Genomic DNA, 20,030 nt, shown 5'->3' with positions numbered 1-20,030 from the left:
TGAAATAGTAGGATTTCAATGGCTTAAACTACATGAAAGTGATAGAGATTAAAGGTGCCATCATACATGTGTTGGGACATCAACTCTATAGGATTTCCAGAGAAGACAATGGGTCTACTAATGATGGGCCATTACCTAAAAAAAATCTACCCAATTGTGGTTTTGTGGTCAAAAAAAGACCACTGGTTAAAGGGGCCAAAGAAGAATGACATGACATATACAGAAACCCACCTGAGATACAATCAGTCAAGTAACAGGGAAGTACAACAGTGGTGCTGCAAGAAATAAAATATAATAACAGACTGCATTGTTATGGGTGGTTATGTCAGCACTCTACTGTGGTTTAAAGAATAATAATAATTCATTACATTTATATAGCGCTTTTCTCAGTACTCAAAGCGCTATCCACACAGGGAGGAACCAGGAAGTGAACCCACAATCTTCCACAGTCTCCTTACTGCAAAGCAGCAGCACTACCACTGCACCACCTGAAAATACAAGATATTGTAGGATTGGAGGAATATTCCCATTATTTCTGAGTCCTAGTTTTAATTAATCATAGGGACAATAAGATAAGGATTAGGTAAAAATCTCTTTGAGTCTATGGATCCTGCTTGCTAGTTGTCTAAAATGCAGGCAATGGTTGGAAAGTGTAATGGAGTAGGGTACACACTGGGTCTCTTTGATACAAGGACAGCTATATCTGGAGGCTATCTCAACATTGTCGACCTTCACCTCCATCCCTTTATAGCAGCTGTGTACCCATCTGCAAACGTTTTTTGTCACAGCAATTTTCTGCATTACTCAAAGCTAGAAAAGTCCTAGGACGATTCTGGGGGGAAAAAAATTAAAGGAAATTCAGCATAATGCAGATCACCATTTCTTAGTCAAATCAAGCTTTTATTTCTTAAGATGAAACACGCTATTCAGAGTAGAAATTCATTACTTGCTAATTTGTATATCATTATTAGGCAAATAAAACTAATAAAGTAGTCACTCAGTGTATACTGTACATTATTAATAGAGGAAATCTAGTAAAAGTTATTTTGTGGTAGAAGCAAATAAAGCAAATAATGAAAGGAAAGCAATTTAATGAAGGGTCCTGGACCCTTACAACCCTGTACTGAGTGAGCTGAGACAAATTGCGTAATACTGTATGAGTTAAACAGTTTCATAATATCATCTTGAAAATGGGACTAAGTAGTTTTGGAAGATTACCTTTTGGATGATGTTACATTTGGCATGGAAGCAGATGCATTTCTATCGTGACTTACATTTTTTAGTACTACTTTTATGGGTCAGTAGTTTAAAGCCACTAATATTTAGAACCTGATTATGGTTGACATGTATCAGTATGCATTCCTAGTAATTACAAAATTTTAAACTCATTAGATGTGTGTTTTTGCACTTTTACTGACATACAAATTGGAATTAATTCACCCTTGAGAGATGTTTCTGTATTATAATCCCCTTTTATAAGTGTGAGCTGTTCTATGGTACTTTTTCTAACAAAACTTATTCTCACAAGGATATTTTCAGATTTCTCAGACCTGCAGAACTACATTTGTTTGCAAGTGTACTGCAGTCTACGCAATATTAGTTGTAAGAGGCTGGGTGTGTTCTGATTCACCCAGTATATTCTTAAGTTCTGCTCCATGTCTTCTGTTTCTTTAACTCTGTGTTTTTACAAAGTCATCCTGGTGGTACACAATCCTTCCTGCTTCCTCAAATAGCCTCCTAAAATTACAATTAACCCGGTGATTTCATGTTTTCTCTCTCTCTTTTATTCTTATTTGTGCTATGCCACAACAAGACACAACATTTCTGGTCTTAAGGGGCTTCATCTACTGTAGATGTTTGATCTAAGCAATTTTTTTTAATTATAAAGAAATTTAATTTAATCAGATATTTGTCTTTTTCAAACTACTATTATTGTACCTTGTCTATAAATTTCTTACAAACCTACGTTGGACTTTTCTGGGAAAATTAACAAAATTGATATGAACCATATCCTCCAGCTACTCTGGCCTTGCAGAACCAAGACTGTGCCCCTGGATTTGTACCCCTCAGTTCTTTTTTAACAAAATATTTTACTCACATTGGCAAAAAATTAAGCTTATTAGCTGTTGCCCACACCCCAATTTTGTGTGCGACTCTTAGTTAATTGCTTGGTTAATAAACGAAACAAGAACTAAAACTTCTTCACAAAGAATTTGGTTCTAAATAATCTAAAAATGCAAGAGACTTCTTTGTACTAAAGGTCACAGTCATGGCAAGCATCTTTCTGAATTTCATAGATGAGTAAAAGTTACCTCCGCATTAATATGTTAAAGAGAAAATAGAGAGCTAGTGCAAGTCATCTGTTTACAAAAGGAGTTCAGATAACAGAATATTCAGTATTAATAAATAGATATGAACCAAATCCTTAATCTATTATGGCCTTGCAGAACTAAGACTGTGCATGCTGATTTTTATTGCTGTAATGATATTCTTACACCAACCTCCTGTTTTCTTCTATGTAACTCAGTTCCCCCAATAGAAATAAAGAATTTTAGGGTCACCTTCTTTCAAACATCTTTCCATATGGCATCTGAGAACATCTTTAGTTACACTGGTCAATATGGTACATACAACCATGCGCAAGAAATAACTGCTTCCACCTGCTAATGTGCATGAGACAATGGTCAATTGAATACGTATAAGGTGACAGTGGTAAAGCAAAGAAGGACAAAATTCTGTAAACTTAGACATCAGTTAGTCTGTGAGAGACTGTCTTCATAAAACAACTAGGATTCAAATGTAGATAGTGTTAAAAATGTATACCCATTTTAATAATGGTTGTTATCAAGGTGCAGTCCAAACTGAATACAACTCTGAATTGTATGGTTTGCTTTTAGCCAATTATAGGTATTTCCACCCGAGACTAAAGTGTCTGCACAACCTGAGTTACTGTGGCTGACATCTTGTAGAAGCTTTATTGCAGAATGGGGCTTTAATATTCTTTATTAAAGCATGACCTATTCTCTATGTAATTAGCAGGTGCACATTGTCAGTGTTTTTTTTAGAGTATGCGTTTGTTGTTTTTTTTTTTTTTTTTTTTAAAGATACTGTATATTATGATGGGATTCAATTCTTTAGGCTGAAAAGTCCAACCTCTTACATATGCTGAAATACATATCTGAAGAAGTGCATGTTTTTGAATGTAAGAGAACCAGATGCTGCCCAGTCAGAGACACGATGGCTTCTAGGTAATGCTGGCAAGGGTTTTATCGTGCCGTTGCTAATTATCATTTATTTTAAGGGTGTCTGTTTGCACCCTCTTGAAAATACAGCTGGGCTGTCACAGACAGTATGTTTGGGACTCTGGAAACTTAATACACTGCCATGTAGAGCAGCCTGTTTGTAGCAGTTTCATCCCTGAAGAAACAGAATAGCAATAATCATCCAAGGCAACAGATCTCATGCCTCTGTGTCTAAGGAGCCTGGCATCACATTGCATTTAAATATACCACCCATACCCTCCTAATAGAATGTGCCACTTCAAAAAACGGAATCTTCATCAGCTATTATTGCTTCTGTCGTTTTCTCTCTTGACCCATACATCTGGCAGGTCAGGTTTGCTGTTGGGAATGATTACAGGAGCATTTGTGTGGCCTGCCCATCCCCTCCCTGTGCTAGATAGTCCTGTGTCAAACACTGTCTCTTTCAAAGCCAAACGTAATGTATCCCGCTTGCCATTGAGGTGCCCAGGGTGTTGTTCCACATTGGTGTCAGCTGCGAGTCCTGTATCTACTTCACTTAAACAGGTCTCATTTGAGTCTTCCAGGCCTTCAAAAGAACTCTGTGACTGGGAATACAAGAGGCAACGATGTTGATGACGCTCATAAAGAATGCCACTTGCCCCTTCTAGAGCAACAGAGTGTTGGTGATCTCCATCTGGCAGTTGACAGCTGAGCACAATATCATCCAAACTAGAAGAGGACGATAAGGATGGATTCCACTGCTTTTGGCCCCTGCATCTCCTACAAAGCAGTCTATTTTGGGTTATTTCTGCTGCAGGAATCAGCACTGACCGCAGAACATTCTCTTTGTAGGGTGAAGAAGTCTGCAGAGCAGGAGGAGGGCAAGTTTGTAGGTTCCCATTGCCTGCATCTTCATTGTCATAGTCATCCTCTGTAGCCCGCCTGTCTGAATTCATCTGAGGAGTCAGACTGCGGAACTGGATATCCTCTGAGAGGACAGAAGGCCTGTTGGACAACTTACTGGTGCAGGTACTATTTTCAAAGCTGTCACTTAAGTGTCTGGCCAGAGGTTGCAGCTCATACTGTTCTAAGTCCCTGCCTCCACCACTAGGCCTAACCCGCTGCCTTTGTTGGCCTTGATGAATGTGCATTGCTTCTCCTGCACCCTTTCCAAAACTTCTTCTTGCTCTGGACCGTCCACCACAGCCAAAAGCACCATTGACTGAATAGTTAGATGTCCCCCCACAAGTTGCTGAGCTAGGGGAAAGCAGGCCAGGAACAGGATCCTCTTTGTAGGTGTCAGTAGCATTGCAAGGCCACAGAATTTGGCCGCAGTTCTTCTGGGGCCCAAAAAAGCAACAAATGGACTGAAAAAAAAAGGTGGCAAACCCACAGGCTACACACTTAACCAGCAGCAGGAATATGCCAAGCTTCCGGAACACTAAGGCAGTGGAAGGTAGCATGAAGACCCCAGCACAAAAAAAAGCACCAGCACCCACAGCAGCTGGGCATCCCATTTTCTTGAGAGAGTGTGCCACTCTTCCCAGGCGATCTGAATGTGGGGACAGACTGTAGGAAACACAGTAATTGCCAGCAAAATCTACAGAAAGGCCTGCAGCAGCTGAAATGAATAGAGCTTCAACTCCACTCAGTTGCCATTCTAAAAGAACCATCAGGCCTATGGTCACAAAAACGGTACCCCCTACTGCAATAGCCCCATATAGGCTTAGGGGGACGTTCCAGGTGGTCAGGAGGAAAACAGCAAAGACAAGAATAATGGAAAAGCCTGTCACCAACAGGGTCTCAGAACTCAGGCATTGCTGCAAGTCAAAGAGTGTCAAATAACTCACAAAAAATCCTTTATGTAGACCTGCTGGAGCCCTGGAGATCTCCTCCTCAAACCAGGTGTCAATTGCTTTATAGAAGCTCATAGTGCGGCTATAGTTAAAGCTATAGAAATGTGTGGTCCGAAATTCTAACACTAAAGCTGCCACACTGCCCTCAGAGTCAAATCGTGGCCCACCACTGTCAAAAGGCAGGCCTCCTGCTTGCCTCTCAGCTGCCATCATGCCCAGACAGTGTTGAAGATCTTGTGGAAGGAATGGGGGTAGCATATTACTACAGCAGAGGCTGTTCTCATTGTCACTTTGTGAACACTGCCTGCTGGAAATCCACTTCACTAGGTGCTCCATAAAACACACGCTGTCTCCTTGCCACTCCTGCTCCTCCTCGTCAGAAGAAGAAGAAGTCGGAGGAGAGTAAAATGTTTGGTTCCGTAGACGTGAGCACAAACCCAATAGCCAAGTCTGTGCTTCGGAGCTGCTCATGTTGAACTCTGAATCCATCATCAAGGAGCCATTGCTTTTGGGGTTCAAGTGGTCACCATTATCAACTGGGAGAACTCCCCAAACCAGTGTAACACTCATAGGCCTCTCCTCTCCACTTTTTATCCTTTGAAACATAAACTGGTGCCTATACTCTGAGTCGTACCTCTCAAAAGGGTGACTAGAACGGAAAAGCTGAGCCATGACGCCTTCCAATGCCTGTAGCTTCATGCCAGGGTCAATGCAGGTAATGTAAGTCCCTCCGGCTGCCATTGCTGCAAACCAGCAAACCCAGATGTATCGGAATTTAACTACGCCGCAAGGCAAGATCTTTTGAAAAAGCAGATCTGAGGTGTCTGCCAAGCCCCGTCTGAGCTCCCTCATCCTGCGTACAAGAGAAAACAGGCAACGTTTCCGGGAACTGGACTCCCAGAATCCTCCACGAGTCAGAATGCAGCAGGTCTTTCCACGAGGGGCTTCAGCAGCTGTGGTAACAGTGTAGCGCTCACGTAACACCAGTACACATGGCAGCCAAACCACAGCAAAGAGTGTGCTTATTAAAGAAGCTGTGCCTAGGTAGATGGCAAAACAACGAATTGCGGTGATGCTGCTCATGTAGCCAGAGTAGAAGGCAGCGCTGGAGGTCAGGCCAGACACTGTCATAAGATATCCCACCTCCTGTAGTGAACGGCTCACCCGCTTCTCCAGGGTCAATGAAGGCTTCTGGAACAATTGCAGATTCCAGAAATCAGTAAACACAAATGCCTGGTTTGCACAGCTGCCCAGAAGAATGAGGGTCGCTGCTAGATTGAGGAAAGGAAAGAAGGAGAGTCCAAAGGCTATTTTATAGAAGAAGTAGGCAGCCATGAGAGAGCCTAGAGCAGCTGCAGTTGACATAGCTGAAAGGAAGACAGAGCGGATGTAGAATGTTACGACAAAAAACAACGTCACCGCCGCCAGCACAGGATACACCGAGTCTCGGGCCAAGTAATAGTGAAAGAGCCTTTGTTTGATACCAAGGTCCATGCCGGTAATGGTTGTATTTCCATAAGTCAGGTCACGACCCTCCAAGTTGTCCAAATAAATATCCAGCATTGAATTGCCTCTTCGGACTGGCAAGAAAAGCAGGCTATACTTGAGGGACGGAACCTGGTAATTAATTGTCTGAGGACCAAGGAAGTCTTTGTCCACCAGGTAGTGCAGGATATGGTAGACGGCACTGGATCGCTTGCATTGTTCTGGCACTTTTGAGCAACGGCCAGGTTTTCCCCTCTCGCCACAGGATGGCCCTAGACTCCCATCATGGTAGTAGGGGGCACAGTACCTCAGGAGCTTCAAGCTGTCCAGCACCTGCCAGGAGCTTAGCCCTAAACAGGAGGTAGCATTGCTCAGGACAGCCAGGTAGTTTCCAAGAGACCAACTTGGACAGCACTCTCCTCCTTGACCCTCACCCTCACGGACACAAAGATCCTGGAAATGAGCATGGGAACGGATCTAAAAGAGAAGAGAAGAAGGCATTTCAGCATTAAAGCAAAGTGAGGTCATTTCACCTCCTAGGACAGGGGTCAGTAACCCTGCCCCTGGTGAATCACACTTTGTACAGGGTTTCATTTCCACCTTACTTTTAATTAATGAATAAAACAAATTGTAATGTAGTTCAGAATCCTGTATATCAGGGATGTGCAAAGTCATTCCTGGAGGGCCGCAGTGGCTGCAGGCTTTTGTTCCAACCCAATTGCTTAAGAAGCACTAATTGCTCTAGAAACACTTCTGCTTCATTTTAGTTATCTCCCTCGTTAAGATTTTGAACCCTTATTGCTTATTTAAGTCTTAAACAGCTGCATTCTTGGTTTTTAATTGCTCCTTATTAGCAATAAGATGCAAATGACAAAAGAAACCAGCAGTTATCCATTTTGCTTGTTACCCTTTACGCCTGTGTGTATTTATCATGCACTATTTGGTTTAATTAAATACTTGGAAGGAAAGAGAAGACAAAAAAGTCAAGGATTGAGAATTACCCATCCGTTTTACACTTCAAAATATTTGGATATCTTTAGAATGGAAAAAAAAAATCTAGGATTTGAGAATGACTTGACATAGCAGAGTTAAAGCACTAAAAAGCCATGAAATGTAATTATTGGCAAGGATTGTTTTCTAATTAAACTGGGTTGGAATAAAAACCCGTGGCCACTGCGGCCCTCCAGGAATGGCTTTGCACACCCCTGCTGTATATCTTTGTGTCATGTTAGCAAGGTCTCTTCCGGAATGACCAGATTTTTACAACACTCTAAACCATGCAGCAGTAGGCAGTCAGATAAAAAGGTTATCAATGATGTCCTTAGGAGGGTGTGGTTATTTCCCAAAATGCACCGCAGGAACAGGGAAAAAAATCCTTGAATGGAAAGTTTGTACCTAAAACAGACAGTGATATACTGTAGATAATGTGCTGCTATTGCATTCTAAGAAGTGTAACCCATTAATTCCAAGAAGTTCCTGCTCTTGTGAAGCAACTACAGAACAGACATTGTTGTGGAAACATGAGTAGTTAAATTATAAAAGGACAACTAGTAATTAGTACCTTCTCTGCAGGCCTAATTGCTTAGAAGCTGGTCATTAAGGACATTTCAAACTGAAAAACAGGTTGCATGGTTACCTCAGCCTACCACAGTGTAGGGGTAAAGAGGGTTCAGTAGAGTAGAAGACTCTCCACTCACCCAGGTCTGCTCCATCTCGCACATGCTGCGGATTGCTTGCAGGCTCCAAAGGCTGGCTGAATTTCCAGAGCGATACACCAGCTGTGCATAGTTCTCCCCTGTAACAGTAAAAGCACATAAGAACAGGAAAGAAAGAGAAATTGGCCTCACTTCAAAACTGAATTTCACTCATTACTTCAAGTTCCTCAATATAACTTATATTGTGCTTTTTCTAAGATATATTTCATTCCATCTTGTTCTGGTTGAATAAATTTATTGAACTACTCAACCACCTTAGCCGTAGTGGCCGGCTGTAGTGCATGTGCTTTGAATGATGTGAAATACTAAATACAATGAGATACCCTAAAAGCAAGGGGGTCATTATGACAGTAGAGTACATCACCACACAAAGTTACACAGTGGCTAGAATCCAAAGCTCAAGTGCTTTAAGCACTGCTGTCCAGCAAGAAGTCCTAATTTTGTACTGTTATACAATACATGGTGAGCAAAATCACCAGCCTGTTTTCACGTTAAATGAAATTATTAAGGCAGTGCCAGGAGGCATTCATCTGTGGTAAGGCAAGTCCAGCTTGCGTGCCATGAGATCCCAAAGACAGTCTTGTAGTATTACTCTAATGGTAATTAGCGTTAGGCAGGCACTATGCCATAGTGGTTAGGGTCTCTGTCCTTCAAACTCTGGTCTTCCTACCGACTATGTGTTCACCTACCTGTGCTCCAATTATAAAACCAAAAGAAAGGTAACCAATTATCTCAAAAAATATATATTAAAAAAACATTAAGTGGCATGATTTTATTCAAAAATGCACTAAAAATTAAAAAAATGTTTTTTTCTTATATTAAGGTTTATTTGGTCATATGTAACTAAAAAACATGGGGTAAAGTGGGTAAAAAATGGATTGCAAAATTTGACCCAAACAGAGAGGGCAAGTTGAATAAAATTGTGTAAAAATGTTGTAAGTCGCCTTGAATGAAAGTTTTAGCCAAATAATACAAGTAAGTAATAAAAGAATAGTAATAGATGAGGTGAAGTAGTAGGCTAAGTTATAAACTTTAGTGCTGTTTTCTTGTTAGCATACTGCTTTTTCTATCTATCTATCTATCTATCTATCTATCTATCTATCTATCTATCTATCTATCTATCTATCTATCTATCTATCTATCTATCTATCTATCTATCTATCTATCTATCAAATCCAATGCCTGTCTGTCTGCATGTCTGTCTGCTTTTCACGAGAGAATTATTTAATGGATTTACATTGGGTTTTTTTCTATAATTTGCTTGAACATTCCGGTTGATTTTGTGACTTCTCTTATCATGCCAAGTATCACTGTTCACTTGCAGAGCGATTTATTTGCGCTAATCTGAGAAAAAGACTGCAGGCTGAGGGGAGGGGAGTGGGGCCCTCCTCACTCACGCGCCAGCCTCCGTTCAACTCAGGCTACCTCTTGCCACATGTTGGAGCATACCTTGCCTCCGCTTAGCTAGCGAAACCTGTTTGTTTATTGATTTTTAAAGTTTGTCTTATTTCATTACTACGGCGTTGGAGCAGCGGGAGACAGCTAGTATGCAATAAAAGTCATGATTACAGCAAGAAAGGCAAGTAAATAATCGGAAATTCAAACCCCATGGTAAATTTCCAGAATGACCTTAAAAAGTCACTGAGCCTGCGTATACTCCAGTTATGATAGAAAAATAAAGCCTTTGTTTAAAATGCTTGTACAGGACATTTGAAGTAAAAAGTCCATATAAAATAAAGATTTGTTGCACACCCCTACTCTTCTACACCCCACTGTACCTGGTGAGTCACAGAAGAACGCATCCTGTATGAAGTTCCAGTCCACCATCCTCCTCTGTCGTTGGTCTGCCTTGTCAAGTGGGTCGCTTGCCTGGCTGTAGCTGCTGTAGAAACAGATATGTGATTTAAGGAAATGAATAGGAAAATGACATCAAATTTCTGTGCAAGCTTTTATTTGAATATTTTCTCTTGAAATGATGTCTTCCAGTGAAGGCAGTGGAATTGAACCTGATGTTTTATTAACTCTTTCAGGGCTGATGTCAACTTTTGTCAAAAGGAGGAGTTGACGATGGTAATCAACTGTAAACTGTGACAAAACCAACCGTTACATTTTAGTTGGACTCTCGTTGCTAGAAGGAAAGTTAGATTCATTGGTTTGACCGAGATTCCCTGTGCTCTCGTGAGTAGCAAGGTGCACACAATGGCAAAAATGGCACTGACTTCTGGCAAAAGGTCAAAGTGAATGCGTAAAGCAAAATACTCTGTGAATGACGCTTTGCCCATTACCTCTGAATTGGACTATGACTTGTTGGACTCAGTTTTTGATACAAGTGATCGAAAACGAATGTGAGGTTCCAGCTTCAGCTGATCGGTGCCCAGCTAATCATGGTACTGACAGTGTTCGCCAGGGAGGACTGCCACTTAACAATGATAAAAGGTAGAAACCAGATTATAATGCACTGCTACCGTGTCCCAGCCACGCAAAGACAGCCTGGCAGCAAGCCTGCCGCACATTCTTGGCAAACTGGCAGCCACAGCATGCAGCAACAGATGTTTTATGTTGATTTCTGAATGAAACCATTGTTTTTTGGAAAATATATTCAGCCCTCAAAGAGTTAATACTATCTACATTTTGGAATTTTGGTGATCATCGTCAAAAAGTAAAAAAACCATGCTCAGCATTTAAAATCAGATAGCCATGGGAGTAAGTGAGAGAAACTGAATTTTAGAAATGAGACAAGACCATTCAATGGTTCAGGCTCATTTTGTTATGATGTAGTTATTTGTTCAATTTTTTGGTCATTTATTGTTAAGGATTCTGTGCTTCTAAGAGTTCCCATTTGTGATTTTAAAGGCAATTAATTTATTTCTTACAATCATTTCTTGCTACAATGTCTGGTTTTGGAATTTGTGTTCTATTTGAACTGTTTCTGCCGCCGTTTAGTTAATGACAGGCGTTACCATATTGAATACTATTTAGCAGGATGCTACCACCATAATTCAGCTGTATAGCGCCCAGACTCTGGAATGACCTACCAGAATGAATCAGGTCAGCTGATTCCATGAATTCTTTTAAAAAAACAACTCAAAACTCATCTGTTCAGGAAGGCTTTTAGCTCTACTTGACTTTATTACCCTTCTCTCAGTTTACTTCTCTGTCAAGATGCCAATGTAACCTGTGTGTGTGTGCGAGACCATCAATTATGTTGTCTGTTTCTTTTTTTTTCAGAATTCACTGTCTTAATCTTCTTTATTTATTTATCTGGTTTGTACAATGCTATATACTGTATACACTGCCGTTCTTTATTATATTCTGTAAGTGCCTTGAGCATGGGAAAGGCGCTATATGAATAAAATGTATTATTATTATTATTATTATTAGTTAGGGGGATCTTCATTGGGTTGTAACCCTGATGCTAACAACGCAACAGGTTTAAAGGTCATCTTCAAAGGCAGTCCACTATCCAACTTTACTTCATTATTTGAATCTTTATTTTTCATCTACTGCTATCACACCATGCCTTCCTTTTTGACTCTTATTTTTGTTTCACCACCTTGACTATTTTTATGGTTGCTCTCAATCACCCGGTTTTGACCCTTCCTTTCATTAGACCCCGCCAATCTCCCAATCTGCCTCATTATTCTCTCTGCTATCTTTTTTACCACAAGACATTTGTTTAGTTTATACTTGTCCTGATATCTCATGCAGGTATTAACTGCATATATAACAGGCTGTTTATAAGACAGATTTAATAACCATCAATCTGTATGTTGTATGGGCACAGCACTGCCAATCTTCAGAAGAGTTGCATCTTTTTTTTCTTTTTTCGTCTGTTCTTCACCTCTTTGTCCTGGTGAACTGTGCATTGTGTACTGTATTCTTAAAGCTGCAATGCTGTCATTAGTGATATTCATCTTCTTGTCTGAACTGCAGCAGACTTTGATTTATAGTAGGTACCCTCAATGTTAAACACTTGATAAGCTCAGCCATCTTACAGTATGTCCTGAATGCTATATGTGAGCAATGTACATAGGAATGTTTCTTTCTGAACGGCAGCATTGAGAGAGTTGTTTGACTTGTTACACCTTATTATGAGGAATCTTTGTCAATATCACCCAAACTTAGTCATTTTCTATCACCAAATCTCAGTCAGCAGGAACCCATTGTAATGAAAAGTTAAGTGTTTGTTATAATAAGTTTGTTATAATATTAAGTTTAATGTCACTGTCTCTGTGCAGACATTTTAAAATCTGTTTTGCTTTTCTTTGTACGTGCATAGCTGAGCCAGATTTAGTACAAGGGGGCTCAGCATTTAGAATTGCCAAGCCAAGCATAGGACAAGATAGACAAAGACAGCTGGAGGAATGTATAGTCAGCCTAAAGACAGAATAGTATATATCTGTCCTCTGTCAGCACAAAATCTTCTTTCCTTGTTTGGAAATGGACTATTTGCCAACGTGGGGACCTGCACGTGGAGAAACCAGTATATAAGGCTTGGACTACTGCCAAGACACTTTGAAGCCTATGGACGGAAGATTATGTCATCCGTCCCGAAAATCCTTTCAGCGCAGTGATGAAAATGACAAACTATACACAAAATGTTGTCATGGCTTCCTTTCGTCTGTAATGCCGTGTAAATCGTCAGTAAAGAAAGCTAAGTTATATTTCTTCTCTTACGTGATTCTTTTTCTGCCATATCACTATGGGAGGGATATCACCTTTTACATTATATTTATATAGTTTCTGGTTACTTAAAACACCACAATTTAAAAGAATTTATTCCAATTAGGGAGCTTTTGCTTCTAAAAGGAAACAGTGTGATACGTCAATCACTCCTACCTGATTGAGCCCTGCTCTGTCAGCTTCTTGGGAAACAGTGACAGTGGCTTGTCAGGCCCCGTATCCTCCTGCAGCTTTTTCCATGCACATAGGCGTTTCCCAATTTGTGTGCCTCGAGGTTCAAATCCCTGCAAAGGATTAGAAAAGTAAACTACAGTTGTTTGAAGAGAACACAAAACATAGGTGTCCAGCTGCACAGTTAATTCAGATGAGAAATTAACACACGTTGCAAAGCACAATTTTCTGCGTAGCCAAATGTTTTTCCTTTACTAACAAGTAGATAAATAGAGGAAAATTAAGTTGAAAAATCAGATCAGAAGTGAAAAGTAAATTTATTTAGAGACATTTTTGAAGAGGATTAAGGTGCTTACCAACAAAGGATCTGAGAAGTCAGGTAGAGGGCCAATTAGGAAGCCAGCCAGGGAGCAGGCAATCAGTAGCAGTGAGAAGGCAGAGAGTAGCACTATTGGCCAGTCAGCAATCAGCTGTGAATAGCTGTCAACCAATTAAAGAGGGAGAGTGAGTTTGATTGTGTAACAGAACAGAGCCTCCCAATGACACACAAATAGATGTTTTCATTGTTAAAGTCATGCTAGGAAAGGATAATTACAGGGAGACCACCAAATTACTAAAGACAAAACATAAGTGCTTCCTAAAAGCACCCCCATCTACATAGCCCGGCCATGACTAGCTTGTGGGTGAATCCCTCTCTTTTCTCACCTCCCAAAACCTTACTAAGGCTCCCCTTATCTCCCTTATTATCTCTGTCTCTCTTTCTGTAGATATTGGCCCCTCTTGCACCACCATTTAGCATTTGCCCAGCTTATCTCTTAATGCCAGACTCAGAGTTTCCAGGGCAAGAAATGGCCATTATATCCAATCCCAGAATTATTTCTGAGCCAAGCCTCAGAATCTCTTTCTCTATCAGGAATGCCCTCCTAAACTGCAGGGACTCAAGATGACATGGTGTACTCATTGCACTGTCTTGATTGTTGCTTTTAAAGGCCAGATCTCCAAAGCAGCTCCTGATCTGCTTATTGCCATAAAGGGAAAGAGCCATCCTAACTGGGAGCCATGCTCTCCTCCCACTCCTTCATTGTTTCATTCTTTTTCTGGCATCTTCAAAAATTCTGGGACACCATTACCATATTGCCCCCTAGCAGCCCCATTTTTCCCACACTGGGACTTTCTGTTACAGTTGTGTGTTGTCCATGATCTCTGGTTGCTTTATCTGGTTTTTGGAATTTATTGTAATCATAAGAATTACTTTTGAGCACTTTGAAATCACTTACACTGGTACAAGAAAACTCCCACATATGATATACCGTTCAACTCATCTTAATATCTAGTTATGCAAGACGTTGGGCTTTTTGGGGTTCCCTTGACCAATCAACCCAACAACCTTCATTTTTAGGCCATTTTTGACCATATTTTGTGCAGGAAATGACAACCGTATGATGAGTAAACTAATAGGTGTCTTTGGCAAAAATGATCAGAAGAACTTAAAGTTGTGCATGCCACATCAACCAACCCAAGGGATTCACCCCTAGTGGGACACAAGGGATCAAAACTACTCCTTTTCACAAAATTAAAAAAAAAAAAAGGAATCAGTAATATAGGCATGTGGAGTGTCATTTTATACCATTTTGAGTATGCCTATCATCAATATGATAACATTTTTGATATTGGATTGTCTACCGGTGGTCCTAGACCTTTAAGAGCAAATTCCTAGAAGGTTACAAATTATAACTTTCAAGCATAATCAGGTGGAGTATTGTTTTAGACTATTTAAAGTTTAGTGATTGCGAGTATTATTTTATTACAAATTTTATTTTTACTCCTTTACTAGGGACATGGCCTTTTATGGCCCACTATGAGTGGGTGAAAAATGACAAATTTCTATTACAATTGAGCATATTTGGACTTTAACCGTTTGAATTGAAGCACATATTTGAATATTTCAAATGTCTGACATAACTTTTCTTATTATTTACTGTACTTCTACCTCATGAAGTAGTTCATTTCATTTGTCTTCTTTCTTTTTCATTTATTGTTGACATTCTTTTGTGTCTCCTTGATGATGATATCATTATGTTCTGCCTTGCTTTGCACCTACTTATGCCTTCCTATTACTCTGGTATCTTTGCCGTTCAGAGCAATGGGTTTTAGTAATGATTTGTTTGATTGATAGATAGATAGATAGATAGATAGATAGATAGATAGATAGATAGATAGATAGATAGATAGATACTTTATTAATCCCAATGGGAAATTCACATTCTTCAGCAGCAGCATACTGATACAATAAATAATATTAAATTAAAGAATGATAATAATACAGGTGAAAAAAACAGACAATAACTATGTATAATGTTAAATATTAACGTTTACCCCCCCTGGTGGAATTAAAGAGTCGCATAGTTTGGGGGAGGAACGATCTCCTCAATCTGTCTGTGGAGCAGGACAGTGACAGCAGTCTGTCGCTGAAGCTGCTCTTCTGTCTGGAGATGATACTATTAAGTGGATGCAGTGGATTCTCCATAATTGATAGGAGCCTTCTGAGCGCCCTTCGCTCTGCAACAGATGTTAAACTGTCCAGCTCCATGCCAACAATAGAGCCTGCCTTCCTCACCAGTTTGTCCAGGCGTGAGGCGTCTTTCCTCTTAATGCTGCCTCCCCAGCACACCACTGCGTAGAAGAGGGCGCTCGCCACAACTGTTTGATAGAACATCTGCAGCATCTTATTGTAGATGTTGAAGGAAGCCAGCCTTCTAAGGAAGTATAACCGGCTTTGTCCTTTCTTGCACAGCGCATCAGTATTGGCAGTCCAGTCTAATTTATCATCCAGCTGCACTCCCAGATATTTATAGGTCTGCACCATCTGCACACAGTCACCTTTGATGATCACTGGGTCTATGAGGGGTCTGGGCCTCCTAAAATCCACCACCAGCTCCTTGGTTTTGCTGGTGTTCAGGTGTAGGTGGTTTGAGTCGGACCATTTAACAAAGTCATTGATTAGGTCCCTATACTCCTCCTCCAGCCCATTCCTGATACAGCCCACGATAGCAGTGTCATCAGCGAACTTTTGCACATGGCAGGACTCCGAGTTGTATTGGAAGTCCGATGTATATAGGCTGAACAGGACCGGAGAAAGTACAGTCCCTTGTGGCGCTCCTGTGTTGCTGACCACAATGTCAGATGTGCAGTTCCCAAGACGCACATACTGAGGTCTGTCTTTAAGATAGTCCACGATCCATGCCACTAGGTATGAATCTAATCCCATCTCTGTCAGCTTGTCCCTAAGGAGCAGAGGTTGGATTGTGTTGAAGGCGCTAGAGAAGTCTAGAAACATAATTCTTACAGCACCACTGCCTCTGTCCAAGTGAGAGAGGGATCGGTGTAGCATATAGATGATGGCATCTTCCGCTCCCACCTTCTCCCTGATATGCAAACTGCAGAGGGTCAAGGGCGTGTTGAACCTGTGGCCTAAGGTGGTGAAGCAGCAGCCTCTCCATGGTCTTCATCACATGTGATGTCAGAGCAACAGGCCGAAAGTCATTCAGCTCACTAGGACGTGATACCTTTGGGACTGGGGTGATACAAGATGTTTTCCAAAGCCTTGGGACTCTCCCCTGTTCCAGGCTCAGGTTGAAGATGCGCTGTAGAGGACCCCCCAGCTCCGATGCACAGACCTTCAGCAGTCGTGGCGATACTCCATCTGGACCCGCTGCTTTGCTGGCACGAAGTCTCCTCAGCTCTCTGCTCACTTGTGCTGTTGTTATTATGGGTGGGGATGTTTTTCCTATGCTGGTATCAGCAGAAGGATGTGTGGAGGGTGCAGTACTCCGAGGTGAGAGTGAGAGTGGGTTAGGGTGGTCAAACCTGTTAAAAAAGTTGTTCATTTGGTTTGCTCTCTTCACGTCTCTCTCAATGGTGGTACCCCGCTTCGAGCTGCAGCCAGTGATGATCTTCATCCCATCCCACACTTCCTTCATGCTGTTATTCTGCAACTTCTGCTCCAGCTTTCTCCTGTACTGCTCCTTCGCCGCCCTGAGTTGGACTCGGAGTTCCTTCTGCACGCGCTTGAGCTCATGCTGATCACCGTCTTTAAAAGCCCTTTTCTTCTGATTCAAAAGGCCCTTGATGTTACTTGTAATCCATGGCTTGTTGTTAGCATAGCAGCGTACTGTTCTTACTGGAACTACAATGTCTATACAGAAGTTGATGTAGTCAGTAGTGCAGTCAACAACTTCCTCAATGTTCTCATTATGAGATCCCTGCAGGATATCCCAGTCTGTAGTTCCAAAAAGTTCTCTCAGAGTATTCTCAGCCTCCGGGGTCCACTTCCTGAATGATCGTGTGGTTACAGGTAGGACTCTAACTTTTGGTTTATAGTGAGGCTGAAGCAGAACCAGGTTATGATCTCCTTTCCCAAGCGCAGGCAGCGGGGTGGCGCTGTATGCGTCTTTAACGTTTGCATACAGTAAATCAATAGTCTTATTTCCCCGGGTGTTACAGTCCACATACTGGGAGAATGCAGGTAATGTTTTGTCCAGCGTCACATGGTTAAAGTCTCCAGCGATTAGCACAAGCGCCTCAGGGTGCTGCGTTTGTAACTTAGCAACAGCGGAATGGATGATGTCACTCGCTGACTCCTCGTCTGCCCGAGGAGGAATATACACGATGACAACAATGACATGTCCAAACTCTCTGGGCAAGTAGTAGGGACGTAAACTTACGGCCAACAGTTCGATATCCCTGCAGCAAGTGGAGATTTTGACGTTAACATGTCCAGAGTGACACCACCGTGTATTAACATAGAGAGCGAGTCCTCCTCCTTTGTGCTTCCCACAGGTACTTGCATCTCTGTCCGCTCTAACTGTGCTAAACCCGGGTAGCTCCACGTTGGCATCTGGGATGGTGTTATTTAGCCACGTTTCGCAGAAACACAACAAACTGCATTCTCTGTAGGTCCTTACATTTTTCACCAGCGCAGCCAGTTCGTCGATCTTATTTGAGATTGAGTTTACATTCCCCAGAATCACAGAAGGCACCGAAGGCTTGAAACGCCACTTTCTCGCAAGCCGCTTCTTTTTTAGCTTAGTGCCGGCTCTGCTGCCACGATACCGCCTTCTTACCTCGTCGGGTAAATATGGAACCACACCGGCACTGGCATTTGTTCTCAGCGCCCGAAGTTGAGTACTTGAATAGGCGAGTCTCGGCGTGTTAAAATCCATGCCCACGTTGTAAAAGTAAGTGTGTCCAGGGAAGGAATCCACATAAAATAAAGTGGTAGGAGTGATCAATAAATAAAAATAGAAAAATAAAAGTAGAAAAGTACACATACATATACAGTCATACACGGAGCTGCTGAAAAGGCTGCCACTCACGGCGGCGCCGGATGCATTATGTTATTATTATTGTTGGAACCTTATCTAAAAAACAAAAGAAAACACTCCTTACGTAAAGAAATATTGAGTATGGCTTTGTTGATGAATTACATGTTTGCAGTCGAGCTCTCCTTACTAAAACATCTATTTTTGCCCAACTGCAAACATATGCACATTTGGTCCACCATACCCTTGCCCTTAAGTTATGATTCTTGTTTGTGTCCATACTTCTACTTCCTGAGTAAATAATTAAATAAATCTGTGAGTGATTGGGTCTCATTTGGGAAGACATTCTTAATTGATCACTTGACAATATTATTGTGTTACACTCTTGATTTTTCTAATACAGTTGCACTGGTTTTCTTGCCTGATTGCCTAATTGTGCCTTTTTGGTAAGCTTAGGCAGCAGGTTGTCCACTCAGTGTGGTTTGCCATGAGAAAGGGTGCAATTTTAATGTTTGATGTTTTGCCATCAAACTGGTTGTGGCTGCAGCTAGGTGGTTGTGGCTGTATGATGAAGGTTTGTCCCTTCACGCCACTTTGTAGTCAGAACAGGGATTGATGTCATAAGCGATCATTTGAATGTCTGGTCTTGTTTCCATTTCAACATTTTTACATCAAAATGGCTGTTCATAACTGATCTCTTACCATTATTATTGTAGTGTCCCAATTTTGGCATCATAATGGGTCTAGTTTTCTTCAATGTTGGAAATGGACAAAGTTTTTGGTTCTTTCTTTCTATTGTGTCTCTTCCTTTAGATGACTATCCTCTCTTACTAAACTTGCCATTTGCGGAGATCACCAATTTTACAATAGGACAGGACACCCCAGTCCGAAGGCATATACAACAACATGCAGATTTACTGACCTTCTGGGAATGCGGTTTGGCTTCTCCTGTCTGGAAAAAAAACAAGAAGGTTGGGTTTTCAAAAATGTAGCATTTGACTCTGTTTTGCTTATTCACTTCTATAGAGCCATGGTCGAAAATATGATCCATGTGTCGCAGACATCCACATCCGATCCAGACTGATTATGTTTGCAATTACAGTATATTGCTCTTTTTGTGATAATCTGTGTTGAACAGTTTCCAGAGATGACAAGACAAACTCCTGTACCCAACACACTGGCAAATAAAGTGATTCTGATTCTAATTCTAATGATGAAGCAAAAAGCAGGCCCTGTATTTAATTGCCTTCCCCTTGATAACAGATACCATTAATGTTATTTTTACTCTTGTTTAATTTCATATTTTAGATCTTTTAATAGTATGCATTCATATTTTTAATGTGCCACCTGAAGTTTTTGAATTCTTGTTCACATCAGAATGCATCAGAACAGATTCGGGATTAGCAGGCTATACAGAACCTAGAGCAGCATTCTTAAGCTTCTGCAAATACTGTATCTTCCATTTTACAAAAGTTGACAAGAAAAGAACTAGAATCATTGATTTAGCTTTGTAGCAAAAGAATGCCACAGGCAAGTCATGATTATGGCATCTCACCA

General features: G+C 41.1%; 1 protein-coding gene across 1 annotated transcript in view; it reads right to left on the bottom strand.

Annotated features, from left to right (window-relative positions):
- Window positions 1-1,714: 1,714 nt before the first annotated feature.
- Window positions 1,715-20,030, bottom strand: part of disp2 (dispatched homolog 2 (Drosophila)) — a 37,970-nt gene continuing 19,654 nt past the window's right edge. The window contains exons 3-8 of the mRNA XM_051919846.1: window positions 19,396-19,425; window positions 13,509-13,632; window positions 13,138-13,265; window positions 10,077-10,180; window positions 8,281-8,378; window positions 1,715-7,060 (exon numbers count right to left, since the gene is read on the bottom strand). Of these exons, the coding sequence (XP_051775806.1) occupies window positions 3,560-7,060; window positions 8,281-8,378; window positions 10,077-10,180; window positions 13,138-13,265; window positions 13,509-13,632; window positions 19,396-19,425 (3,985 nt within the window). The 3' untranslated portion in view covers window positions 1,715-3,559. The remainder of the gene's footprint in view (window positions 7,061-8,280; window positions 8,379-10,076; window positions 10,181-13,137; window positions 13,266-13,508; window positions 13,633-19,395; window positions 19,426-20,030) is intronic.

This window comes from Erpetoichthys calabaricus, chromosome 16 (assembly GCF_900747795.2).
Source record: "Erpetoichthys calabaricus chromosome 16, fErpCal1.3, whole genome shotgun sequence".
Taxonomy (NCBI): Eukaryota; Metazoa; Chordata; class Cladistia; order Polypteriformes; family Polypteridae; genus Erpetoichthys; species Erpetoichthys calabaricus.
The sequence above is the reverse complement of the archived record's forward strand: the minus strand, read 5'-3'. Positions and strand labels throughout refer to the sequence as shown.